The sequence below is a fragment of the Trachemys scripta genome, chromosome 1, assembly GCF_013100865.1.
Source record: "Trachemys scripta elegans isolate TJP31775 chromosome 1, CAS_Tse_1.0, whole genome shotgun sequence".
NCBI lineage: Eukaryota > Metazoa > Chordata > Testudines > Emydidae > Trachemys > Trachemys scripta.
In genome coordinates, this window is record NC_048298.1 from 74,480,101 (window position 1) to 74,506,153 (window position 26,053).

A 26,053-nucleotide genomic window follows, 5' to 3' on the forward strand; every position below is an offset into this window, starting at 1 on the left:
AACACTAAATAGTACAGTGCTTAGGAAGTGGCATTTATATTGACAAATTAGACGGGTCTTTTAGACAGAATATGTGTTAAACGAACATACACGACTGTTCGTTTCTAGATACCCTAGAAATGGCCAAATATATATCGACATAAATCGGCCTTGCCTACAATTCTGGTACCCTTCTGGCTTAAAAGCAAGCAGGGATGTTTATTTTAATGGTTTTTTTAAAACTTCAATTTATTTAGATGATAGAACAGCAGAGAGGAAATGCTTAAAAATGAGGGTTTTCCCCCTTTTCTTTTAACTGTTCTACACACACACACACACACACACACAGCGAAGTGGGACAATTAATAACAGGACAAGAAGGGGGGAAAGGATTATTCGGAAGGAAGAAAGTAATTCCTGCCGAATATTCAGGTCACTAAAGTAGCTTGAGGTTGTTCACTTTAGGCCCTAGCTTGTCTATCTAGTTTACTACTAACAGGTCTACCAGCAGCCAAATCAATCCATTCACATACCTATACTTCAACAGCTCACAAAAGCTTAATTTGTACAATAGTTTTCGAGATGAAAGAGGGTCCATGTTTTAGTTTGACTGAGCTACATTTTCAAATAGCCTTAAAAAGAAAGACAAGGAAAGCTGACTAGTCCTCACCTCGGGTGTTAATAAATTACACCTCTGGTGTGGGTGCTTTTAATACTAATGTGAAAATTAGGGACGTTTTTACTTGTTCTGTTTCCGCAGTTTTTTAGTGATCGACTCTATAAGATGTACTATTAGTAAATATAGCCCACGTAGTGTCATGTGTTTTAAAAGGTCCGCATCGATCTCAAAGGAAAATTGGGCTTAAAACTGATGTTATGACATATAAATGTGAAAAATTGAACATGATTTTGAAGAAAACCCAATCTGGAGGGACAGAAGAGAACCTTATCACTGAAATATCGATTTCTTTGAGAGGAGGAGTGTTGCAAGGTGGGAGCTAAATTTCTCTGATGATTAAATAATTAGATCATAATTCGACCGCAAGAGCAGAAAAAGGCAATTTTTCGCTTTCTACTGATTAGGGTCTTTTCTAAATATTTTTGTCTTCAAAATATAAATCTGTCTCTTTTTCTGTTCTGAATCCTCCACGTTATGCAACGGGAAAAAAACAAGAAAGTTAAAAGCTTCACGATTTATGTGCTTTGTCTATAGGATACCTCTTTTTAATATAGGTGTTATTGTTTCTCTTAATACTATTTTTGTTGCAGTGACTCGGCGATCATTTCCCCAAGAAGCAATAAAGGGGCGACTAGACGTTTTCAAAATGTGATTCCCCCCCTTAAAGTCGTTAAATGTTTTAAGATCTAGAATGCTTAAGATAAGGGAAACATTTAGTCTCTTTATACGCATACACAAAACCAGATTTCGAGTCTGCACGGTAAGTAACATATAAGGGATGGAGGAGCTAGTTTTCTCTTGGGCTAATTTCTGATGTAAATTTCTTTCATTCCTTCGATTCTCCCATTCACACAACCCAAACAAGCCCCAAAGCGTTTCGTTTTCTTACTTTGGGATCAAACTCCCCATCCGTGTGCATAAGAAGCGGAAGAAACCCCAGCTGTTAATTTCACAGCTCCAGATCATATATAGTCCTATCTCTGTGTCGTCCAATAGATTAAATAAAAGCCCGTTAGAATGGAATTTGCCTCTGAAAATGTATTGCTCTAAACTTTCCGGGGAGGAGATGCGGGAGGGGGAATTAGCGCACTTTCCAGAATCCCTGGAGAAATGTGAATCCATCGAGGTGGGGGAAATGTCTCTTTCCATCTGTTTGTCCCCACCCTCCAGCGCGTCTGTGTGTCTGTCTGTCTGTCTGAAATGGATCTGTCTGTCTAAAGTGGGCCTGGATCTCCCTCCAGTGTTGGAATTAGGTCTAGAGGGATCTGGGGTGGAGTTACACTGGTTGCCTATTTTCATATTCATTAGAAATGGGAGGTTGCGCAAGGAGCCCTGCTGAGCTTCAAGATATAAGAGCAACTTCGGGTTCCCCCTTTCAAGACAAGACAAATCAAAGGCTCAGAGGCAAAGCAGCTCCCTGAGCTCTGGAGGTCTCTTCCCCTCCCTTCCCTCCCCCCACCCCAGCTCACAGTCCAGCCTCTGTCTAGGGAAGCGGCTCCCAAGCAGCTTTAGATGATTATGGATTTTCTGAGCGAGAAGTTTGCCCTGAAGAGCCAGCCGACTAAGAACAGTGACTTTTACATGGGAACAGGAGGCACTTTGGAGCACGTTATGGAAACTTTGGACAATGAGTCCTTTTACAGCAAAACTTCAGCCAGCAAATGCGTGCAGGCCTTCAACCCTCTGCAAAGGGCTGAGCATCATGTGAGGCTCGAGAGGACATCTCCCTGCCAGGACAATAATGGTGAGTCTCCCCGTAGGATTATTTAGCACTATTCTTAGTTCGCAGAGCAGGGGAATCGGCGCGTCTCCCCTCCCAGGTTCACTCCTTTTATCCGAGGACAACAGAGGAAGCTTTAACGGGTGCACTTAGCAACTAAAGTGCGGTGGATCCGGAGCACGTTCCGGTGGAGGATCGGTCGCACGCTTTTTAAGTGATCTTTAAGCAAATATATTAATGAGCCCCTTTCGTGTGGCTTCAGCCTCTCTTTCCGGCAGCACACAGGCGAAGCTCTCGCTTTGGGTTCTACCGCACCATAGTTTAAATGTTTCCGGAAGACACAACCTAAACTCAAAACATTCAGCTAGACCTAGAATCACAATCCGAATTGCAGTAAACAGTACTGACTTTCCCCTTCCTTCAGATAGTTCCATAGAATTCCCTGAAGGATTTCTAGCCAAAAACCAGTCGAGCCAAACAGAAATGTTGAACATTTTTAAACAGTTCTTTTTGTTACAGGATACAGCTAAATTTGGAGATTTTATAATAGAAAATACCTGTATGTTAACCATTGTTTGATATGTAATGTGTACAGTGCACAGAGTCAGATTTATTCTCTTGTATATATAGTTCAAGCTAGAAAGTAATGATCATATATAGCTGTGTGCTGTTATATTATAGACACACTCCGTTTGTTTCTATAATCAGTCCATCTTTTAGCTTATAGCGTGTTTGGTCATTCTACCTTTTAGCTTAGACTATCTTCTAATGTACTAAAGAGAACGAAATAGCTAAACTTGCAATAACATCTGGTGCAGTGTCTAGAAGCATTCTTAACCTAGCAACAAATGCTCAAGTGACTCAGATCTGGCTTGCTATACAGTCTGTTAAACTGACTTTTAATAGCCAGAAAAAGACCCACTACAGATTTCAAGCTACTACAGGGACATTTCTTAGTGGTAACTGTTTGGTAAAGTCTTCAGCTCTAAAACAAAAGCCCTCCAAAGTCAAAATGTTATCAAAACAAACCATCTATCTTTTCTATCTTGTAACCGACCGAATACAAACCCCATCATTTCATTTCAAGACAGTTAAAGCACTTTTGCAATTCCAAGAGGATTTTTGTGTCTCCTTGTATACAGCACATAACCTGCAAGCGGGGGTTCTTTTAAAACAACAAACCAATAAATGTGAGATATTTATAACAAACCCCTTTATTTTAACGAGATTTCAAATCTGCCAAACACCTTACTGCAAATGTTAAGTACCAAAATGATTAAAGTGTATGTAGTTTTCTAATATTTTATTCAGTCTGTGGAAATAATGTTTTCACTTCCCAAAAGTTACATACAATATATTTGGGTTATAGTTCATTATTATATTCTATATAATATTTTTATTGTGAACATTTTCAATGTTTTATTTCAGACTGGTCATTTAAAATATATACTATTTGTACTTTATTTCAAAAGCTGAAATTGAATAACATTTTTTTTACATTTCTTTCAAATAATTATTTGGTCTAATACTACTTTAGTACACAACGGCAACTCACTTATAATTGTAATGTTTATATTACAGATCATAAATTATAACACTTATTTTTGATCATTCTGACTAAATAAATAAATATAGTTTATATTTCTGGAATCTAGGCAAAATAAAATATGGTACACTTTATTTTTGTTTTTTTAATGAACAATTTACAATTTTGACATTTTAATTCAATATTTTCTCTCTATGTAGTTCAGCATTTATAAAAATAATACTAAAAGAAAAAAAAACTTGGTCTAGTAGAAAGTTCCTATTTATGGCTACAAATCAGCTAAGTACAATACTAGGATTAATAATATATCAAGTTTGCTGTACTTCGTATATGTATTGAAAGATTTTGGAGACAATTCTTTTTATGTGAGAAATCTTAAAAGGGACCAATGGCAATCTTTTGCTCTTAAAAGTATCAAGAACAAGTGTGGTTTAGGAAAGCTACAGCATATTGATTTACTGAGTGTGATTGCTTTTAATTAGCTTGCTTAATTTATGTTTGGTGTTTTATTGCATTATTAATCTGTGTATTGGAGTCGGGTATCAAAAAAATTATGTTTGGTTAAGCAGAGAACCACAAAACAAGCTCCAAATCATATGCCTGATGCCATCCTTTATAAAGTTTTACTGCAGTAGATGTTTCAATTTTCTCTCCTGTCTGTGAGAGCAAAAAAAGGATCTTTCAAATCTTGTAACACGTTGCATGAGTTATCCATGCAATGTGACATGTTTAGCAAAAATATCAAATGTTTTTTATTTCTTATTTAGAAACTAAAGGAAAATATTTTAATATTTATTGCTGTCATTTAGTGTTTACCTAAAGATAAATAGTTCCTGTAATACTAATACAAAACATATGAAATAATTTCCTTTAACTTATTAACATTTTGCAGAACCCCCCTATATTTTGTAATCATAACAACCTTAATTGGAAACAATTCCACTTCACAAATCCAAGAGTATTTAAAAATCTGTTGGGTTTGTGCACAATGTCAAATTTTAGTTTTACTCAATTGGGTGGTTCTTGTTTAGTCAATTTACAAATATTTAATTTGTTCTATATAATTATTTTGATTTTTTCATAGAAATATGTTGGGGTTAGTTTAACTGCCATCTTAGTTTAAGATCATATTTTTCATCAGCTTTTGTGCCATTTATTTTAAATCAAAGTCTAGTTCACACTAGAATTCTGTGGCTATGCAACTCTATTTTAATCAGATTTCATATACTGCCTATTATGTATTTTATTTGCAATATATAAGAAATAGGTAATTTACTTATGCAGACTTCTTTATCTTCACACCAAAAGACTTCAAAGAATATTTTTAGATAACATACCTTTGCAAAAATTCTATAGGTATCAATAATAGTATCAAATTTTTTAAAAAAATTACAGGATTCCTTGCCAATTGTATCACATTCCAACATCATTGCATATAATCAACTTCCCTATGAAAGTTTTCTAAAAATCCTCAATCTAAAAGCCCATTTAACTGCTTATTTTCCCCTCCTGTGTACAGTGAACTATGGGATTACTAAAGTAGAAGGACAGCCTCTTCACACAGAGCTGAATAGGCCCATGGACAATTGCAACAGTCTTAGGATGTCTCCAGTGAAAGGGATGCAGGAGAAGGGAGAACTGGATGAACTGGGAGATAAGTGTGACAGCAATGTCTCCAGCAGTAAGAAGAGGAGACACAGAACGACCTTCACCAGTTTACAGCTGGAGGAACTGGAGAAAGTGTTCCAGAAAACACATTATCCTGATGTATATGTAAGAGAACAGCTAGCTCTGAGAACAGAGCTCACTGAGGCCAGAGTCCAGGTAGGTACCTAATTTAGACATTACACAGGACAATTTAAACATTCTGGAACCTGATCAACAGCACATTAGGGGTTGTACAAAAGTTCATAATGTTGCATGAAACAGAATATATTTTGTCATGTTTTCTATAAAGAGGAGTCAGTTCATTTCATAGGAAAAATAACTTGTTAATATTTAAGTTTCACTGTCTGAGAAACTTGCATATAGGAGGAAAAATAGAAAGAAATATAGAGTTTCGGTCTCTGATAACCTTGCTTCTCTGTCAAAATTTCAGGCAGCACATGAATATGGTGTTAATATGTAAAAGTTCCCAACAGTGTAATACAAAATGTATAATAGTTTGGCAGTATCATCATACCAAATTGGACTGCTGTGGACTCCAATTCTATTATTGAACACAAATTACAGATTTAAAGTAATCAAATTCCTTATATTTTGTTTCAAAGAGTAAACACTGAAACAATATATATAGACAGTAAGGACTGGATCCATTAATATCATTGGAAGTTGAGGCTGTTCAATACCTTGCAGGATTGCGACCTAGTTTCTTTCACTTATTGTATGATCAATTTTCAAGATTATTTTAATTTCTTGGGTACATTTATTGTTAAATAATTAATTAGCTAGCATTATATGTATATATCTTAGTTACACACATAACTGATTTAATACATCTGTATAATATTTGTATGTGTACATATACAATGATGAGAAAAGGTGTTAAATATGCAAAAAGGCTGACAAAAAATCTGAGATCCTTTGAATTTTACTTTCAAAGGATGGGTTTAGCTGTCAAATATATACAGTAGTTGCATTTTAAAAGTTCATTCTGTTTTTAGAGATCTTACTGGTTTCATTGATATTTCCTGTTTTTTACAGTTTAGGGAATATCAGTCCTGTTGAATCACTCAAAACAGGAGTAACTTTTTTCAGTTTAACCACTTTACGTGTTAACAACTTCACAACTTGTAATTTATAAAGAAATAAAAGCCAGTTCACATGCACACGACTGAAAATTAAACAAAGATCACTTTCATAAACTATTTAAATTACTTAACTTTTATAAAATAAATGGCCTTTGCCTGTCTGTGTTTAACTGAGTGACATAGGCATTGTTGTCATCTGAAAACGGGGTCCAGATATTCCCTCCATTTGCACCCATGCAATGTCACTGAAGTGAAGAGAATTTAGCTCAGGGACTTTTAACTCTTTAATAAACCCTGGAGAATCAGTCTTCTTTTTAAATTTAGAGAGCTTTTGGGGAGTGACTTCTGGTCATTACTTTTTGCAACAAATCTCTGCTTAGATTTCAGACAAACACATATAAGTCATTAAGACCACTGTGGCTTTATATTATTTCCGTTATGTAATTTTGGGGCCACTGGGCCTCCTCACAGAGTAAAGTTCTACTTAGTGAGAATTAGCATGGAATAATGGGGTCCAAATTAATAGTTTCAGGTTGGGAAATTGATCATATTTTTTTCACAGTTACATAAGCTTCTTGAAGTAAAAGTAGGACAACTGAAGAATTAAAAGCACAAAGCACAGTATATCTGAATAATAGGCTGACAATATTTGTTTTCTATTTTGTTTACAAATAATTTTCCCTCACTTAGAAAATGACCAATATCTGCATTTCTGAGAAGCTAAATAAGAAAGGAATATGAAAGGAAATGGTGATCATGTTGATCCTGAGTAGCAACATTATTCCATCATGGGATTAAGCAGTTTAAAAGGCCTTGCATCATTAGGGGCAAGCATCTGGCAATGTAAGGATAACAAGCAGCAGTTTTGCATTACTTTGTGTAGGCAAATGGTTACTTTATCTTTGCCAAGAGTCAGTTTCTAGTAAAGTGATGTAAACAGAAACATTCTGGGGGATTGTCAAAGAAAAAAAAAGTGTGCTTTTTTTTTCTAGTTTAGTTACTATAAATTCAAACAAATTGTTTTATTTACTTTAGTGGAATGATCAGCTGGATACGCTACCCACATTTCTCTTCACCGCCATTTCATCAAGATCCAGTTTAATTTGTGTCCTGCGTACATGCAGAGTGAGCCAACCTGAACCTAATTTATCTAAGTTGTTCTCTTTCCTGCTGCATGTCAGTGCAGTAATTGGCACCCATTTTAAGGAGATTGTCAAGGTCTTTTTTCAATGAAAGAGCCTCATTACTAAATTCCCTTAGCATGTTCCTGGTGCCTCCTGTGGAGACAGCAGGCAAAAAATACTATATATATATTTTGCTGAGCCCCAGGCATGATAGATAATACAAATTTACCAACAAGGTTCATAGAAAATATGCTCAACAGGTATTCTGTGCCTTGTTTTGATTTCTGGGTACATTTTTCAAGACTGCCATATTAAATTTGCAATAAGTAGTTAGAAATTAAACTGACCAATAATATGCCTCTGCTGCTCAGACAATATCAAGGGAATGTTAGAGTCCCAGAGGACCAGGGCAAAAATCCCAAAGAGTTAAAAGCACTAAAACTAACTAGGAACTTTTTCAAGTAACTCATTTTGCTGTTACGTTTTAATGACAGATGAGTCTTTATATTATTTCCTCATCATGAGACTTTCTGCTCAGCCTAAAGAGAGCTACATGCCCTATTCTAGAGTCTAATACCATATAACTTCATTTTAAATATTGTGGTATCCAGTATAATGAAGCATCCCTTAGTATACGGGTGGGTACCATCTTTTTGTTCTATGTTTGTACAGTGCCTAGCACAATGAGGTCATTGTCTGTGACTGGGGATCCTCAATACAATTAGTAATATTAGTTTTACTAACATGGTAACTTTATTAACAAGTATCAAAATGAATTTACCCATAGCAGAACAATAAGGGCTTAACTGGGCAACTCTTACTTCTGTTGATGAACACTTTCAAATTAGCAGTCTCTTTGATTCTGTGAGATGACTCTCATGAGCAAGTGTTCACCATCATGAGTCTGGATTGCACAATAGAGCCCTCAGTATAGTAGTTTTGGTTCAACTTGTAGCAGGCTACGAAGGAGGCATATAAACTCTTCTAGGCACTTCAAACTAAACTTCCAAAATAGAGTGAAACTTTAATTATACATCACAAGGTGGACCCCCATCTTTAGTCACAAGTTACAACATGGTGGACTCATATTAGTCTCTCAGACAATACTGTGCTGAATACAATATAAATACTCAGAGAGCTGGATACAGTAATGCCTTAATAACTAAGGGTCTAATCCAAGGGCCAAGTTAATCTTTCCATTGACTTCAGGGGGCATTTGATGAGACCCTAAGTGAACCTAGAAATGAAATTCCTTTCCTTCCCAGACCTCCAGTGTTCCAAACGGGACCATCTCCCAGTAAAAGTAATATTTCTTTTCATTGAGCTATTTCATGCATGCTGCCAGGACTATCCACTGGATCCTATTATAAAGAACAGCCTTTGCCCCATAACTGTTTATTGTTTCCCAGCCTTGACTGGTTGTGTCCCTTCCTTCAAGATCCTCTCCATTATGTAGCAAAGCTCACAGATGCTGTTAGCCAGCTTCCCCCACCATTTTTTATTGCTTCAGATAAAGTTTATATACCACCTCTTAATATAAAGAGTTTAGACAATCATAACAATCTATTGGCTGTATGAAATTAATAATAAGTGAAGGTACTTCTTAGGTGTGACTTGCTGCTACCTGAGTGGGCTGCCCAAAATAATTGGGATATATAACATCGTGTTACCTTATGTGCTGATCATTCTCTGTCTCTTTCCTTCAGTCAGTAGGGGAAAAATAGATTTCCTGTAAACACATCTCAAAGAGCCAGAATTCACTTCAATAGACCTTATATCGAAAGGGTCTGGAGTGAGAGGGGGCAGTGAGCTTTCTCTTTTCAATGAGAGAAGTTTCCTTTCAGAAAAACATGGCAATTTTGGAAGTTGCCTTCCGAAGTCTTTTGGTTTCAGGAAAGGCTTTTCAATAGCTTCTTGTGATTGTTATTTGCTTTCATGGTGTAGGTTTGGTTCCAAAATCGAAGAGCCAAATGGAGAAAAAGAGAACGCTATGGCCAGATCCAGCAAGCTAAAAGCCATTTTGCTGCCACCTATGATATATCTGTTCTACCACGGACTGACAGCTACCCACAGGTACAGTAAATAACATAGAACAACACCTTTGTTCCCCCCTCACGCCAATGCTTACATGTAAAAGTGCTCAAAAATAGTACAATTGTAGCATAATGAAAATATTCAATCATCATTGCCCTTCACTGAGACATTCGAGTCCATGTTGATTTTATTTCTGACTCTACTAATTTGATTTTCTTTTAACATTCTTCATTTAAAATATCATTTCTGTATGACTTCATACATGCAAAGACCTAGAAACAAAATAGGCAGCAAGAGCACTACATTTGCACTGTAATTCCTGCACACTTTCACTTTTCAATTTCTTTACCTTTGTTAACTAGTCAAATAAATATAACACTGTATGTAGCATAATAAGACAATATCTTTTGGGCTTTGTTTGGTGAGCCTTAGCCATTCTTGAACAAGAGCGCCATGAAACCATCAGTCTCAGCCAAGGCATCTGTTTTCCTTTACTCCCCCCCACAACCAGTTACTGTATATTTTCATTTCCCCTGACCATACTTTGTTTTTTATGCTGTTTATAAATGCCAAAAAACTTTGTATCCAACAGAGCTGCCATTATGACCAACACCTCAACTGTTTATACAGAATAATTAGCTTTCACAATACATTTACAGCTTTTCTTTTTTAGATGAGAAAAGGCTTTTTATAAGACGTTGCATTTCTATTATGGCTGATTTTCCATAAGTTATGGAGGCTGATTTGTTCTTAAACAGTGGGCAATAACTTTGGTTTGTGCATTTTTCCTTTTTTTCCTGCATGTATATGATACATAGGGTGTATGTGTGTAATCTATATACATAGGCACATTCACACGCACCCATGGGTGAAATCCTAGTCACACTGGGATAATAATGGGTGTTGGGACACTGAATTTAATAGGGCCAGGATTTCACTTCATATATATATATATATATAAACACCCCTACATAATCTATACTATCTATTCATTAAAAAAAAGAACACCAAAAAGCATTAACAATGAAGTCAGGAAATTCAGAATTGTAGATGTCACTCTACTTTGTTAACAGACCTTTCATTACATGATCACTAGGCAGTTTGGCCCTGACTCTGCAACCATTTAAGCATGTGCATTAATGTATACTCACATGAGCAGTCCCATTGAAGTCAGTAAGATTACTCACAGGCACACAGTTTATAATTAAGTAATTTAAGGGTCAGACTTGGGGGAAGGAGAGGAGGGGGAAGAGATGATCATCAAACCCTTCTCACCTGTTATCAACTCCTTCCATTTATTTCTCTTCTCTTTCCTTCTCATACTGTTCCCATCCTCCTTGCTGTCTGTCCCCTGTCCCATTCCTCTTTGTCCCCTTTCTTTTAGACTTGGGACACCTCTATTTTTGTACTCACTCCTCTTCATGTCTTCCTTCTAATTTCCACTTCACAATATTGAAAAAAAAAAAGCTTTTCTGGACACCCTGAGCCACACCTGCCCCTTTCCCTCAATGACAATATGTTCTTGTGCTACCAGGACTGCTGAATCTCTGTCAGCTCATCAGTTTAAACAGACCTGCATGCATTTATCTTAGGAAGTGGGGCTTCCAGAGCATTAGTATTATTTCATAGTATAGTAGCACATAGGGGCCCCAACTGACATCAGGGCCCCATTGTGTAAGGCACTGTATATACACAGAAGAGATCGTCCTTGCCCCTAAAAGTTTACAATCTAAGTCGACAAGAGGGACAATGAGTGAGGAGGGGGAACTGAAGCACAGAGATGTGAAGCGATTTGCCCAAGATCAGGGCCGGCGCAACCAATTAGGTGACCTAGACGGTCGCCTAGGGTGCTACAATTTGGGGGGTGGCAACTGCGGCGGTATTTCGGCAGCGGGACCTTCCGCTGCCTCTGTGGGGGGCGGCATTTCGGGGCGGGACCTTCTGCCGCCTAGGGTGGAAGAAAAGCTGGTGGCGCTCCTGCCCAAGATCACACAGGAGGTGAGTGGCAAGGCTGGGATTAGCATCCATATCTTCAGAACCTCAGTCCCTTGCACTATCCACTACACCATGCCAGCTCCCCTAAAGCAAAGTTTCTTTCAGCACAATCTCATTTGCAATCTTTCCTGACCAGCAGACTTCCAGTAATACCAGACCCTAGAACTATGCATACACCACTCTGGGATGCTCAGTAAACATCTTGAAATGTGTGTGCTAAAAGTGTATATTTTAAAACTAACCATAGTTTGGTTATTTAAAATATTGTTAAATATAGATAATGTTTCATCCACATGATGTGATAATTGCTTGGCAGTTATTGTTAGTATTTAAATGAAGCTTTTTTGAGTTATAGGAGAATGCCAAAAGAAAAACCTGAAGCCAATGAAAATGTCTGTTGTATACTTCTTTACTGGTCTGAAATGGGTGACCTGATTATTGTTTTTTTCATGAATCTTGTGAAAAATTCTTTCCCAGGCTTAGGTCATGTCTGCCAAGTTTCAGCCTGGAGGAAATTTTTATCACTGGGTTGAGTTATAAACTCCTAAAAATAGAGGTTTATATTAGAAATCCTGATAGCAGAACATTACGTAAGTATTGCTACCTTACTGCTATATGTATTCTTTGCATACATACATATATACATCCACTTCAAAGCACACCCACATAAATATGTATATGGAATAAGGCCTGCCTACAAGAGAAAGCTGTACAGGCTTAATTTCAGTTGTTTTTTTAAACTGATTTTTAAACTCAGATGGGCTCTCTTGTTTAGGTTTAAAAGTGGTATTTTTCAGTTTCTCTTAAGCAGACTCCTAATCAGCTTAAACTGATTGAAATAAGACTGGTTTAAACTGAAATATGAGAGTCCCCACAGTTTTTGCACTGGTTTAACTAAGGCTGTGTCTACTCTACATAGGGTGACCAGATGGGATGAAGAAAATATCAGGACACATGTGGGGGAGGGGAGAGTCCCGCTGGCGGAGTAAAAAAAAAAGCAACACAAAAACCAGGAATGTGAAATATTGGGACAAACACCTAAATATCGGGACGTCTGGTCACCCTAACTCTACAGCCTATGTTGACAAACTTATATCATTTGGGGATATGAAGCCTCTGTGCCGCTGCAATGCTGTATGTATAGACAAGGCCTAAATCAATTTAAAATTGCTCCTTTAGTTAAACTGGTGCAATGTACTCATGTAGACAAGGCCTGAGGCTATGGCCTAGTCTACATCTAAAACGTAGGTCGACTTAACTACATTGCTCAGGGCTGTGAAAAATTTTGCACTGAGTATTGTAGTTAGGTCAACATAATCCCTCATGTAGCTAGGTTGCCAGAAGAATCCTTCTGTTGAACTAGCTACTGCCTCTCAAAGAGGTGGATTACCTACGACAATGGAAAAAACCCTTCCATTGATGTAGGAAGCCTCCACACTACGGGCTATGGCAGCATAGCTGTGCTACTGTGGGGGCTGTAGTGTAGACTTGGCCTATGAAATCTTCTACCAGAAGACATAATAGCCCCTAGAATCATTACATTCAAACCTTTTCATTTGGCTTCTTTCCCGTCATAAGTGCTTCACACCTTCACAACACATACAACATTCCGTATAAACTACTCAAGCTATTTCTTTCACAGATAAGGAAGAAAGAGAGAAATTACTATGGTTATTTCTATTTTTAAATGGTTGGAAGACATTCTGGCACTATGGTGATGGAGTTATATAAGTGGTTAGACGGATGTAATATGCAACAGAGATATACGCTGCTGTTATATTAGAGATTGGTCAGGATTTAAATTTGTGATCTGCTTGCCTGCCCTGGATACTGTTAATAAGGCCTGGTCTACACTAGAAAATTAGGTTGGCATAACTGCGTCGCTCAGGGGTTTGAAAAAATCCACGTAAAATCCACGTAAAATGGCGTAGCTAAGCCAACCTAAGTTGGTGTGTAACCTGTGCTAAGTTGACAGAAAAATGCCTCTTGGAGAGATGGATTACCTACTCCAATGGGAGACCCCCTCCCATCGACGTAGGTAGTGTCTACCCTGAAGCGCTACAGTGGCGCAGCTGGAGCAATGCAGCTGTGCTACTGTAGCATTAAGTGTAGACAAGATCTAAATTACATTAATGTAATTTAATAGAGGCTGCAATCACAGTGCCATTAAGTAGAGTGAGTGTCATTATCACAGCACTCCTAGTGGTACCACAACTAGAACAATAAATAATGATACAAAGTAAACCGATCAGTCATTTTATTTTCCCTAAATGAACCCTCTCAAGCACTATTATTCTGACACTGACATCTCTAAAGATCAAGGCATGCTCTGCCATGCATGCAGATAAGAAGATTGTCTGGGAGTGGAGGAACACAGATAATTAGATTGGGTGATAAAGTTGTGAAACCCTTACTTACATTGATGTGCATTTACCAACCTTTGATTTTGCCTGTGAAAAGTACATGGGGACTGGGGAGGATGGAATCTTTCTCCTTCCTCCAACATGAATATAGGGACACTGGGGCAGTCTGTTGCACTGACTGCCGTGTGGCATGAGGATCAGCAGCCAATGTGGTTCTTTGTTCTGCATTATATGATTTGCAGCCTGCAGATCTCTGTTCTGAACTCATGTGTGGGTTGTATTCCAAACACACATAGCCCACCTGAATTCCAACAAAGATAGAGCAAAACAGAGGGTGTGGAGACCCCCCTGCTCTGCTTTTCCACTGCCTATCTGACCCCCACCCCACAGTAACAATATGATGTTTTTTGATGTATTCGGAGCCTTGTGTGAACTATATAAAGGATTTCTTCCTAAGTGAGTAAAGAATCTTTTCAACTTATTTGGGATGGAAGATTGGCTCTGAATTATCTATTATTCAGCCCAACCATGCTAGTAAGTTACTCTTCTTAATCTTTAACATAGTTATAGACAATGTACTTTTGATATTTTTATAGACCAACCATAATTATTTGTTCTGTCTAATTCAGTCTAATCTATTTTGCAGTATGTTGACTGTTGACACAAATTGTGGTGCAAAATGATTGCTCTGCAGGTTGAAAAAATAACTGGAAGCCCCAATGCCATTCAATTCTTCTCTTGTGTCTGCACACTCAGATCTCCCCTTGACTGTAATGGGAGCAACCAGCATACAGGTGTGGGCACTTCAAGTAGCATTTGGGACACAACTCCTTGCAGTTCAGCTGTACTTCAGGCTTGTGGTCAAGCATGTTGTACGACAAAATAGCCATGGAAAAATTAAGGTAAAATAGTTTAAAAGTAGAGTTTGTTGAAATTTTCCAAAAAGTAGATGTTATCATTACCTCCCCCAACACCCTGCAAATCATCAGGGTTTTTTAAGCCAGCTGTAGGACGAGTTGAACTTTTCCAAATTTTGAGTTTTTGATAAAGGTTTGTGTTGAAAATTTGATTTTTGATGGAAAAACCAGCGCATATGTTGTTTTATGACCTGCTCTAGTAGCAGCTTTTGGCCTCATTAGAGGATTAATTTATGCAGCACATTAGGGCTCAGATCATTTTTAAAGAGTGTAATAAATAGGCTAGAGCTTGAGAGGCTAGAAGTGCTGTCCCTAGTGTTGAAAAAGTGACCTCAGTAACACTCTGACACTAGAAATGATGATCCAGATTTTGCCTTTAAGGCACAGCTCTTTGATAGGGAGAAGAGGATGCAGTCAGTCCTTGGAAGCATTGCTAGAGGCAGGAAGAATAACTTCAGGGCTCTGAGGGTGCACATCCCTGCTACCCCCATGTCCAGAATACAGCATGTGCTTCCCACCCCACTACATGGAGCCAGTTTTGGAGGGTGGTGAGAAGAGGGAGACATTGCTCCATGTCCTTTGGAGAGACTAGTGCCACTGTCCGTGCTAAACTTCAATAGTCTTTGTGCTCAGGTACTAGGTTGTAAATGGACCAAGGCTGAGACAAGGTTGCATCTTCTTATTCCCTATGAAGAGTTATAATCATACTCTCGATCCCACATTATTCATGTTCAGTACTTAGGCTAGTAGTTTTACACTGTATACCTTAAATATAATCCATATGTATTATCTCTATAAACACAAGAAGGCCAATAAATAAATAATTGTATTCAATCACATCCTTTACAGAAAGAGAGAGAGGGATATCCTCCTCCCCCCTCACTCTCTCACTACCACACCCCGACTTCCCTACTTGTTTGTTCTTTGCTGTTGCTGCACTGTTACCTCTGCTGGATTCTTGTTGCTTTTCCTAAACTGACTGCCCTTTTGTCACTGAGACTCTGGGGTTCCTTTTCTCCGGAGCCACAGCATCTCCTTTGAAATGCAACTGGAGTTGGAAATGGAGGCATGTCTGAGGCACTGGCTGCACTTGATTTTCAGGGACATTCCAACCCACTGCAAGTGGGAATCCCAAAAGGAGAGCTGGGGCTTCAAACAAAGTAAGAAGTTGTGGGGGTGCAAAAGAGAAAACGTGGGGAGAGTAGATTGCAACCTCTTAAAAATAGAGAGGGGAAGAAGTACAAGGGCTCGTCCCCTACCTTGGACTGGCAAACACACTCAGACAGGCTAAGTTAGGTGATATGTACTTATTTAGCCTATGACTACCTAGTCAGCAACGGAAAACCTTAAGGTCCCATATTCTGTTTAGCAGCTCAAGGATGTAAGAAATTATATAAATATGCACATGCTGTTTATTAAGCCCTTGAATCATAATTCTAATTCCATTGTAATGGATAACTCCCATTAAAAATAATCAGAGTTATTGGTTCAAATTAAATCCCTCATGTGGTCTATATTATACACCACATGTTATATGACTTTAACTATAGGCTAAATATAACTGGCAGATAACCGCAGTAGCTGACTAACAGTGACTCTTATTTAGTGCTAATTCTGTTGACCAGTGCCAATTAGAATAATAGAATCTAGAATCAGAATATTAGGGTTGGAAGAGACCTCAGGAGGTCATCTAGTCCAATCCCTTGCTCAAAGCAGGACCAACAGAAACTAAATCATCCCAGCCAAGGCTTTGTCAAGCCAAGCCTTAAAAATCTCTAAGGATGGCGATTCCACCATCTCCCTACGTAACCCATTCCAGTGTGTTCTGGACAGGATCATACAACATATAACAATTTTCTTTTCAAGCCCATAAAAGCACCATACTCACTTACCCAATTAGTACTTTGAAATACTTGGTCCTTGGTGTCTCAAGATTTCCTTTCTCATTATTTGCTGAATCCTTAGTCCCTTAAACTTTTTGGGTGAAAGTGAACCCAGAGTTTAGTTACAAGGTTACTCAATGGTGTGAGGTAGGATTTCCCCCTTTAATAGTGTTCTCCAAGGGTATGAAATATGGCCTTTGACCATATCATAGCAGTGAATGATGCTTTTCTTTTCTCTCTTTGGCTCTGAGAGTTATGTGGGTTACAGTACACCTGGGATGTACACTATACAAGAAATAAAGCATCTTTTGAATACTAGGCCAATTTAGTCTGGCCAAGCTGTGGTAGACACAGGATCAAGGGGTGGGAAGCTGCCTGTCTGCTCCCTTGATCCTGGGCCTAAGCAGGGACTGAATTGACCTGTGGTGTAGTTTAGAGCAGCAAGATTAACCTGGCTAAACCAGTGCCATAGGAACTTTTTGCCAGCCTGGGATTGCCAGGGTGCAGTGGCAGTCCAGGAATATCATCTACACCAGGGAGAAGGACAGGGAGAGTAGGTGGCATAGAGCAAACAACCCTGACTTTTTGCCATATGGGCATTCCCTGTACATCAGGGGAATCCCCCACTATCCTGCATCATTCAGCAGCACAAAAGGAACAGACCCGGTGGCTAGGATCTGGCTCATTACTATATTATTACTGTTTATTAATTAACATCTCAGTGGTCCATTGTGCTAGGCACTGAAAAAAACAACACATTAATAAGAGACAAAGACCTTCTTCCTCATAGACCTTACAGTCTGAATAGACGAGAGAGAGAAAGTGTAGTAGACTTTAGTATGGAAAGAAGTATGGAATTTTTACATGGAAAGACAATCAGAATACTGATTACTTTAGTTAACTTTATACCTCAGTTCTGTCAGGCAGAAGGTCTATTCTAAGGAAGTGACATCATAACTACGATGACAACTATGACTTTCCTAGTGATGTTGATGTCACAGCCCTGAAATCTGACTCTTTTTTTTTTTCTTGCTGGCAGTGTATAAATATATATAAAACATGGTAGGTAAATATATTCAAGGGTTCTGGTGATTTCATGGTAACCACAAGAGCAAATCTCAAGCTGTCTGTGATGTTAACAGAAACCAGAGATGTACAGTATGTATAGCCTTATTCACAGCCTCTCTGAATTGCCTTTTATATAGTACATGGATCACACAAGATTTTAAGAGGAAAAATATTTTCTTTAAATTCATGTGCACAATGTCCCCTTTCCCTCCTGTCGACATCTGCTATGTACACTATAGAAGAAGCACTGATCATTTCTATTTATTGTAAAGTATTGCTCTGTTTATATGTAATTCTGGGATATATTTTGCACTTACAATTTCACTTTGAGACAGTTATGGAATAACTTTTTGTTAAATAGTGGAGCTGTGTGATATCAAACATGATTCAAGCACTTAAAATGAAGGCCGAATAATTTTCATGTCCAATAATAAAGGAACAAAAAAATGACCCGGGGAATAGGATGATAAAGCAAACATGATACATACACTTGAAAAGTGCAGCTGCCTCATGAGATAAGCTGTGAGCATCTTCCAAGATCTTGTTAGGCTTTTCAAATTCAGGCTACTAGTTAAGATTCCTTCCGCCGATGAAGGAATCTGTGGGACCACTTTGTAATCTTCAAGAATCAATCGTTTGTTCACTTTTTTGACATGGCATAGATCTATTTGAGCATTATGGGCTGATTCCTTCCCTCACTTACACCTGTACAACCTCAAATTGAAAGGGACGCATTTAGGATAAAAATATCATAAAAACTTGTGGTACTATATTTATAGTATGACAAACACAGAGGTAGCAGAAATCTCACAAGTACTAATCTTGTGATACTTCTAGACCACACAAGTTTATAGGAACATCTAAACTTAACCTCTGAAGCTTCTGAAGTCCACCCATCATCACAGTAGTAGACATACTATTGGACAAAGTTCCACTTGTCTGTTTTACTCATTTAAAGCAGTTTTCAGGCAAAATTATTCCAGTAATCATACCTCTGCAGCCCATGGAATTGCAGAATTTGCCCTGATTTTTTTAAAGAACATTGGGCAAGACAGATAAAATGGGATTTTGTCTAATGTATGTCAACTGTGGGAATAGTGGGGAAATTTCAAAAGGTTGCAAGGTTCAGATTGGATACTTATGGGCTGGAAATATCACAAAATCGTCTTTTTTGTGAAATTTCTTCTATATTTGAATATCATTCAAACTGGAAACCTAGTACTGCAAGAATAGCTTCATAAGATTGTAGCTTTTGGGATCATGCACCATTTCTAAGAGCTTTCAAAGGTATAATAGCTTATGTTTGGAACTGCCACCATACTTGTTCTGCTTGCAGGTAGACTATAAAATTGCACACAGAGCATTAGTATATAATTAGTTTTCTGTCACCTTTGTAGGCACAGTGGGACAGATCCTCAGCTAGCATAAACTGGCAAAGCTTTGAATGGAGCTATGCTAATTTACACTAGCAGAGGATCTGGCCCATAAGCGCTGTGTCTAATGACACTTAGGTCATTGGTTGTCATAGAGCCTGAGCATATGAGATGCTGAACACCCTGAACACCTTGGAGGATTGGGCCCCCCAAAAGGAATGGGGAATGATTCATTGCTGTCAGTAAGTTATTGTCTAACCAGGAGTTTATAAGGCAGATTTGTTTCTGTGGAATGTGAATGATCATAAAGAAGGCCAGAGTTAGCACAAGCTCTAGAAAGACCAAACTGTTTGTTATGGATGGATAACATAGGCTTGAAAGAGAGGCTGTGGAATCCCTGTCACTGAAGGTTTTTAAGAACAGGTTGGACAAACACCTGTCAGGAATGGTTGAGGTTTAAATGGTTCTGACTCAGTGCAGGACTAGATGACCTCTTGTCCTTCCAGCGTTACATTTCTATGAAGATAATCCAGGAAGCTCAAATCCCCTGAGACTCCTTGGCGGTTATTAGGCCTCCAAATCTGTAAAAACCTTAGCAGGTTTGTTGGTGCCTCCAGTCTCTATGAGTTTTAAAAGGCTCTAAGGGACTTCACAAATCCTTTAAACCTTAAGACTCATTGGGGCCCTCTCCAACCTTCACCCTCCCCTAGAGTTATTGGAGGCAGTGTTCTACCCTCCATCCCTAGGCTTCATGGGGCTTGTTGATGGTCTTTTCCTCCTCCACTCCATACCCAACAAGACTTTGTATGCTCATCAGGGCCTGCATTTTGCAGGCCTTAGAACATTCATGGACCCTATCTCTTGAGCCTTAAGAAGAATACTCATGACCCTCTCTATGAACCTTAGAAATAGCTAATGGGCTGCCACTTAGTAGTCTTGGAACTGACCCACACATGTCTGCCTCAGACATAGCAGGTTCCGTAGCCCCCCGGAAGCTGAAATTGGCTTCCCTGATCTCTGAGGAGCAAAAGTAGGCTTGTCAGCTTATGACAAGTTAAAATAGGCTCAAACTGGTCCTTTGGGGAATAACAAGCCCCATGTAGGGGTGGGGTGGGCCTCCTATGGGCCTGATGTTTCTGTGAGGTTGGGATCCTCCAAAAGCAGGAAGTAGATGGGGACTGACAAGCCTCCTAAAGGTCACTGGATCTCTTTCCTCCTGTCGATCTCAGGAGGCCCACAGGAAGGAGGAATTATCCCTGATCTCCCTCCCACCCCCGAGCACTTTTCTATCTCCATCCCTTGTCCTGCTTCCTACCCCCATCCCTCCCAGCAGACCACCTGAGATATGTAGGAGCAGATCTTTAGGAGGGGTGTGTGTGTGTGTGAGTGAGAGAGATTAGGGAGAGCAGGAGCATCAGGATGGGTGTGATTTGCCCCTTATTCGCCAAGTGTTCTGCAGGACACCCAGGAAGGAACATTTCCCGTTGGCTCTCTCTTTCTACTCCTAGCACAGTTTCTGGAGCTGCCAAGGATCCAAAATTAGCTTGTCAGCTCCCGAAGACCCATGCTAACAATATAATTTAAAATATTAACTTTTAAAATATGAGTTTAATTACCTCATCTTTATATCTGCACACTAGATCTCAACTAGACGAGTTTAGTGAACCATAATTTATCTCTGTCCTTCTGGTTGGTGGTTTGTGTGTATGTTTGCTATGAAGGAGTAGAGGAAAAAAAAACATCAGAAACATTTTTTAACTTGGGAGTACAACTTTTTTTTTTGGTGGGGTGTCATAATTCATTAACCCCTTTTCCAACTGATGGCAAATTTGATAGGAAAAAATGGGGGTAAAATTGGGTTTATAACTCACTTTGTGACCTATGGAGCAATTTGTGACACTCCAAAATAGCACCATAAGTGTGCATAGCACTTAACAAGCACATAAAAAGATATAGGCCCTATCCCAATTTGCTTGTAATCTAAAGTCAGCATGAAAATGTACAAACACATTTTTAAAGGTGTGGGGGAAACCACAGGAAATGAAAAGAACATGATATAGTTCTTGGCAGAGCATTTTCCCCATAGTGAATGAGAAGGGAAAGTTGTCTTTATCATGAATTTATTGTTGTTTCAGTAAAGATTGAAACAGGACTACATTAACACGCACTAAGGAACTTTTAGTGTGTATCAGCAAGGTCCACGTTGAGCCTGTTAGTGCACGATATGCTAGTGTGGACTAAAATTTACACCCTTCTGGTGTGGACTAAAGCTCCATGTAGAAAAGCCCTAATTGTATAAAGAGAGACTTGTTTGAAGAAAGGGGGATTGTAAGATCAATTCACCCATTCATGCAAAAGGTGGCCGCATGATGGGAGAATGGGAGAAGACAAAAAAGGAGGGTTGGATGTGAGTCTTGGTTGGAGCAAAGTGCACAGATAGGGCAGTAAAAATATACACAATCTGAGATGGAGGCATAAGTTGTGCTGAGCCTTGAAAATCCTTGTAAACCACCATCTAACAAATAACAAATATATGAAAAATATATATTCATAAATTATATAAATATATACACTGAAGACAGGAGAAACCAGTGGTACTTTATGTTTAAAAAATTAGGCTTTAGGTGAGTGCCAAGCACAAAAGGCATAAGACAGCAAACCCTACACATGCGGTTACTCCAGATCTGTAGCAGACATTGCCGGTAACCACAAAAGTTTGTCTCCTAGTTTGTCATGCAAAGTTTTCCAACAAAAATGCCACACTGTATAGCCAGTTAAGGCAGAGAGCTGGAAAAAAGGTTCATGGGTGTAATTTTGTTTTAAAACATCATGAAAAAGACGGTTTTAACTAAAAACCATCTTTGAAACCACTTTAGAAAGGAGCCATGAATGTGTTATGACTCATGTCTGTATCTTCTGGATTCATTTGTTTTAAAGTAACTAACTATACAAAGCTATCCAAGACGCTGAAATTTCATATTTTATAGTCAAGCATAAGTAACTTGAGAAAATTGTCTGTTCAGTTCAAAGTTTGGTATTTTTATCTTCAAATACTTACTTAAAAACTCTCCTTTGCCATGATGCGTATGCAAAACATTACAACAGTTAGGTGACGGGTGTGCTGAGACCACTATTTACCACGATGACCAATACTGGCTCATTGTTTCCTTGTACTCCCCGATCTGTCTGTATCCATCTGTTGTTATTTGTCTTATACTTAAATTGTAAACTCTTTGAGCTTTGTGTTCTGTGTTTGTACAGTGACTAGCATTATGGAGTCCTGTTTACAGTAATACAAATAAATAATAATAATAATAAAACAAAGGGAAAATTTTCAACTATCAAAAGCTTTTATAATGACAATATTTTCACTTCTACAGCTCCTTTCTTCTGAAGTCATTTGGAGGTTTCCATTGACTATAATGGGCATTAGATTGGGTTCGTTATCTCCATGAGGAGATGCATATAGTTAAGTTCAGTGTGCCAAGAGAATCAGTGGCAGAGCAGAGAAAGGGTTCCACAGTCCTAGCTCCCTTGCATATGATCTAATACATTGCCCATGCTGTATCTTCACTATATTTTTCAATGAAATTGTATAGCACTAGTAGGGTAGCTGCTAATATTATACAGCAGAATTAGTGAGGGAAACCAAAGAAAGAAGAAAACAAAACACGAAAAAAAAATCTAAATGTAATCTTATTTTATATGTTCCAGATTCAGAACAATTTGTGGGCAGGAAATGCAGCTAGCAGCTCGATGGTCACTTCCTGCATGCTACCGCGTGACACTTCCTCCTGTATGACACCTTATTCCCACTCACCCCGGACAGATTCTGGATACACAGGCTTTTCAAACCACCAGAACCAATTCAGCCACGTGCCTCTCAACAACTTTTTCACTGATTCTTTACTTTCTGGGGCTACCAACGGACACGCATTTGAAACCAAGCCAGAATTTGAAAGGAGGTCCTCCAGTATTGCAGTTCTACGAATGAAAGCCAAGGAGCACGCTGCGAACATTTCCTGGGCCATGTAATATCATAGTACACTTTCTTTTTTTAAGTAGCAAACTAAAAACATTCTTATTTCCCATATTTAATGGACACAACAATAAGCTGCTGTGTTTGGAAATGCTAGAGGTCAGGATGTACATTGAAGCCTGCTTACCTAAATATCCTATATTATTTAACAATAAAACTAAAGGATAAACCTGAATAGATTTACCAATCTCAACCATCCCCGTTTTTTGTTTTTTATATTAAAACATGTTTTATTGTACCAGTTGATGAAATATGATTATAAAACCTGCAAAAAGAATAAACCTATTAAACAAATACATCGGCTATATTTTGATATATATCAGTGCTACGTACAAAAGGAATTCCTTATGAATGAATACCTGATAAAGGAGGAAGTCTGGTGAGGAAAATACATTTGTCATATTAAGGCTGTGATGTAAATCTTTAAGCACATTGTGTGGGGTGTTAAGCATATGATTCTCCTTATTATAAATAAATGTTGTAGGTCTGACTTTGTGAGCACGCCACTGCTGCTTTGGGCCTGCTCCATTATTCTGCTACACCCATGTATTGAGTTCAATGAAGTTATACCATTGTAAAACTGGTGTAATGGAATGGTGAGTCTGATCCTTTACTCATATAGACCTGAGTGTGCTCTCATTTTGTTTAATGAGAAATTTCCCATGGTTTCACTGGGAGCAGAAAGTCAATGGCAAAACTCTCATTGAGTTCAGTGGCAGCAGGATTGGGCTCTGTATGCTCGCTGCATATTACAAAGGAATTAAAACGTTAGCAGACTTTGACATTTAAAAATAGGGAGGGGGGGGAAGAAAAATACTTTACATCTGGAGAATTGCTATCTGCTTTGATTTACTTCTCCTCCCTTTCCCCTGTCACATTCCAGGCTCCTTCAGATGAGTGAAATGTCAGGCTCCTTGAAAGCAACAGCCAGTCTCTCAAGTTCATAAAGGCAAAGTAAATTAATTGAAATAAAGAAGGACTTGCATGGCTGTGATTAGAACAGGATACAGCTCTCCACACAGCCCGTGCTTCTTGGTTTTCTCTCTAGCCACCACTTCGAAGCAAGGGATGCAGCGGGGAAGCATTTTTCATTACAACAAAACTGAACTAAGTAGTATTAATAAAACAAAACTACAGGGATCTAGGGAATGCTCCTCTTTCTATTTGAGATGAAGGCCAAGCTTCTAATGACTTAAATGTGAGAAGGATCCAATCCATAATCCTTAATTGCAGTAAATAAGCCTCACTTTGAAAGCATTATTATTAATTGGAAATGAGATTTTTATAGCAAATATTTTAAATTGGATGATTTGAAAAGAAAGTTGTCCTATGCACAGTCTTTAACAAAAAGATTAGCCTTTTATTCATTTATAGACTTGTGGTTTCCTAATTTTATTACCTTGCCAAAATGAGCTTCTTCAATTTTGGCCGTGGATATTGGGGGCGGGGAGAGGAAGGAGGAATTTTCAGGCTCACATTTAGCAGCTTTTTTAATGACCTGTTTAGACAACTGTAAAATGTGCCTTATGCTTTAAAGCAGACTGATTTGTTTTTAACATATGTAAAGATACAACGGCTATACAGACACTTGTGCCATATGAAGAAGGATTAAAGTGATGAAAATCCAAGCATTTTTCACAGGTCATGTTGTTTCCAATTTCAAAATGTGTTTTTCGTTATTATTATTATTTTTTTTAGCATTTCAACATAATAATTTTTAAGGTATAGTATATGGAACATGCCAGATCAATTTCCAGATAATTTTTATTAGAGCATCATTAGCAGTAAGGCAATGAAAGCTCAACTGGCAAAACATTGAGCTATTTTATCATTGCCTTTCCTTCAGTTTACTTGTATATTGTAATACCAGAAGTTTCAATTATCGTCCAGGAAATTCTGCATTAAAGTTCATTTTTACAAGGCAGTTTAGGTCACGATTAGAACTGAACAATTCCCAGCAATGTATTGCAGTGACAGAGTGTTTGCAGGAAATAAACTGTCATGTTCAAAACATTAGAAAACTGCTAGATGTTTGAATCCTAGCAAGAAGCAAAGGTGGGGAGGGAACCCCTCATTTTCCTGCTGATTGTAATCAACTGGAAGGGTTATATTTGAATTAAACTTTTCCTCTCCATTTTGAACAATGGAAATGATTTGTTACCTTTTGCAAGCATACCCTGATGCATTAAACAAACAGGTATTCAAGCTCCAATTAAACCCGAAGCGTGATAAATTGCAGACCCTGAGTTAAACTTGTCACACTCTCACAACAGCCGGGTCTCTTAGTATGAACGATAGTCTATATGCTGCAGCATGTAGAAAAACCACCCTCATATGTTAGATGTCAAATAATACAACAGGGTCAGATTCTTCCTCCTTTACTACTCTTATTGAGTAGCCCTTACTCAGTGAGTAGTCTCATTGATTTCAATTAACAGCCAGTTTAGTGACCCCTCTAGACAATTTCAATGGGACTCCTCACAGAAAGCCAAACTGTGAACTTATGCACAATGGGGAATGGTTACTCATATGACTAGTCCCACAGCAGACAATGGGACTATTCATGTGGATAGTTGCTCACCA

At 38.4% G+C, this 26,053-nt stretch overlaps 1 protein-coding gene across 2 annotated transcripts; it reads left to right on the forward strand.

Annotated features, from left to right (window-relative positions):
• The first annotated feature begins 1,901 nt into the window (after nucleotides 1–1,901).
• On the forward strand, nucleotides 1,902–23,928 carry ALX1 (ALX homeobox 1). 2 transcript variants are annotated; one of them, XR_004645935.1, is made up of 5 exons: nucleotides 1,902–2,402; nucleotides 5,444–5,748; nucleotides 9,743–9,871; nucleotides 14,947–15,092; nucleotides 23,146–23,232. XR_004645935.1 is itself a non-coding variant. In XM_034772339.1 (4 exons), exons 1-4 carry the CDS (start codon nucleotides 2,171–2,173, stop codon nucleotides 23,464–23,466), a joined length of 987 nt encoding a protein of 328 aa, XP_034628230.1. In that variant the 5' UTR covers nucleotides 1,916–2,170; the 3' UTR covers nucleotides 23,467–23,928. The 2 variants fall into 2 exon arrangements, 1 of the variants encoding a protein (XP_034628230.1); XM_034772339.1 differs by lacking the exon at nucleotides 14,947–15,092 and having other exon boundaries at nucleotides 1,916–2,402; nucleotides 23,146–23,928.
• The last annotated feature ends 2,125 nt before the right edge of the window (nucleotides 23,929–26,053 follow it).

Coding starts and splice junctions, on each gene's coding strand:
- ALX1 (XM_034772339.1), top strand. CDS start 2,171: ATGATTATGGATTTTCTGAGCGAGAAGTTTGCCCTGAAGAGCCAGCCG. Junction 2,403..5,443: donor TCCCTGCCAGGACAATAATG/GTGAGTCTCCCC, acceptor TCCTGTGTACAG/TGAACTATGGGATTACTAAA. Junction 5,749..9,742: donor TCACTGAGGCCAGAGTCCAG/GTAGGTACCTAA, acceptor TTCATGGTGTAG/GTTTGGTTCCAAAATCGAAG.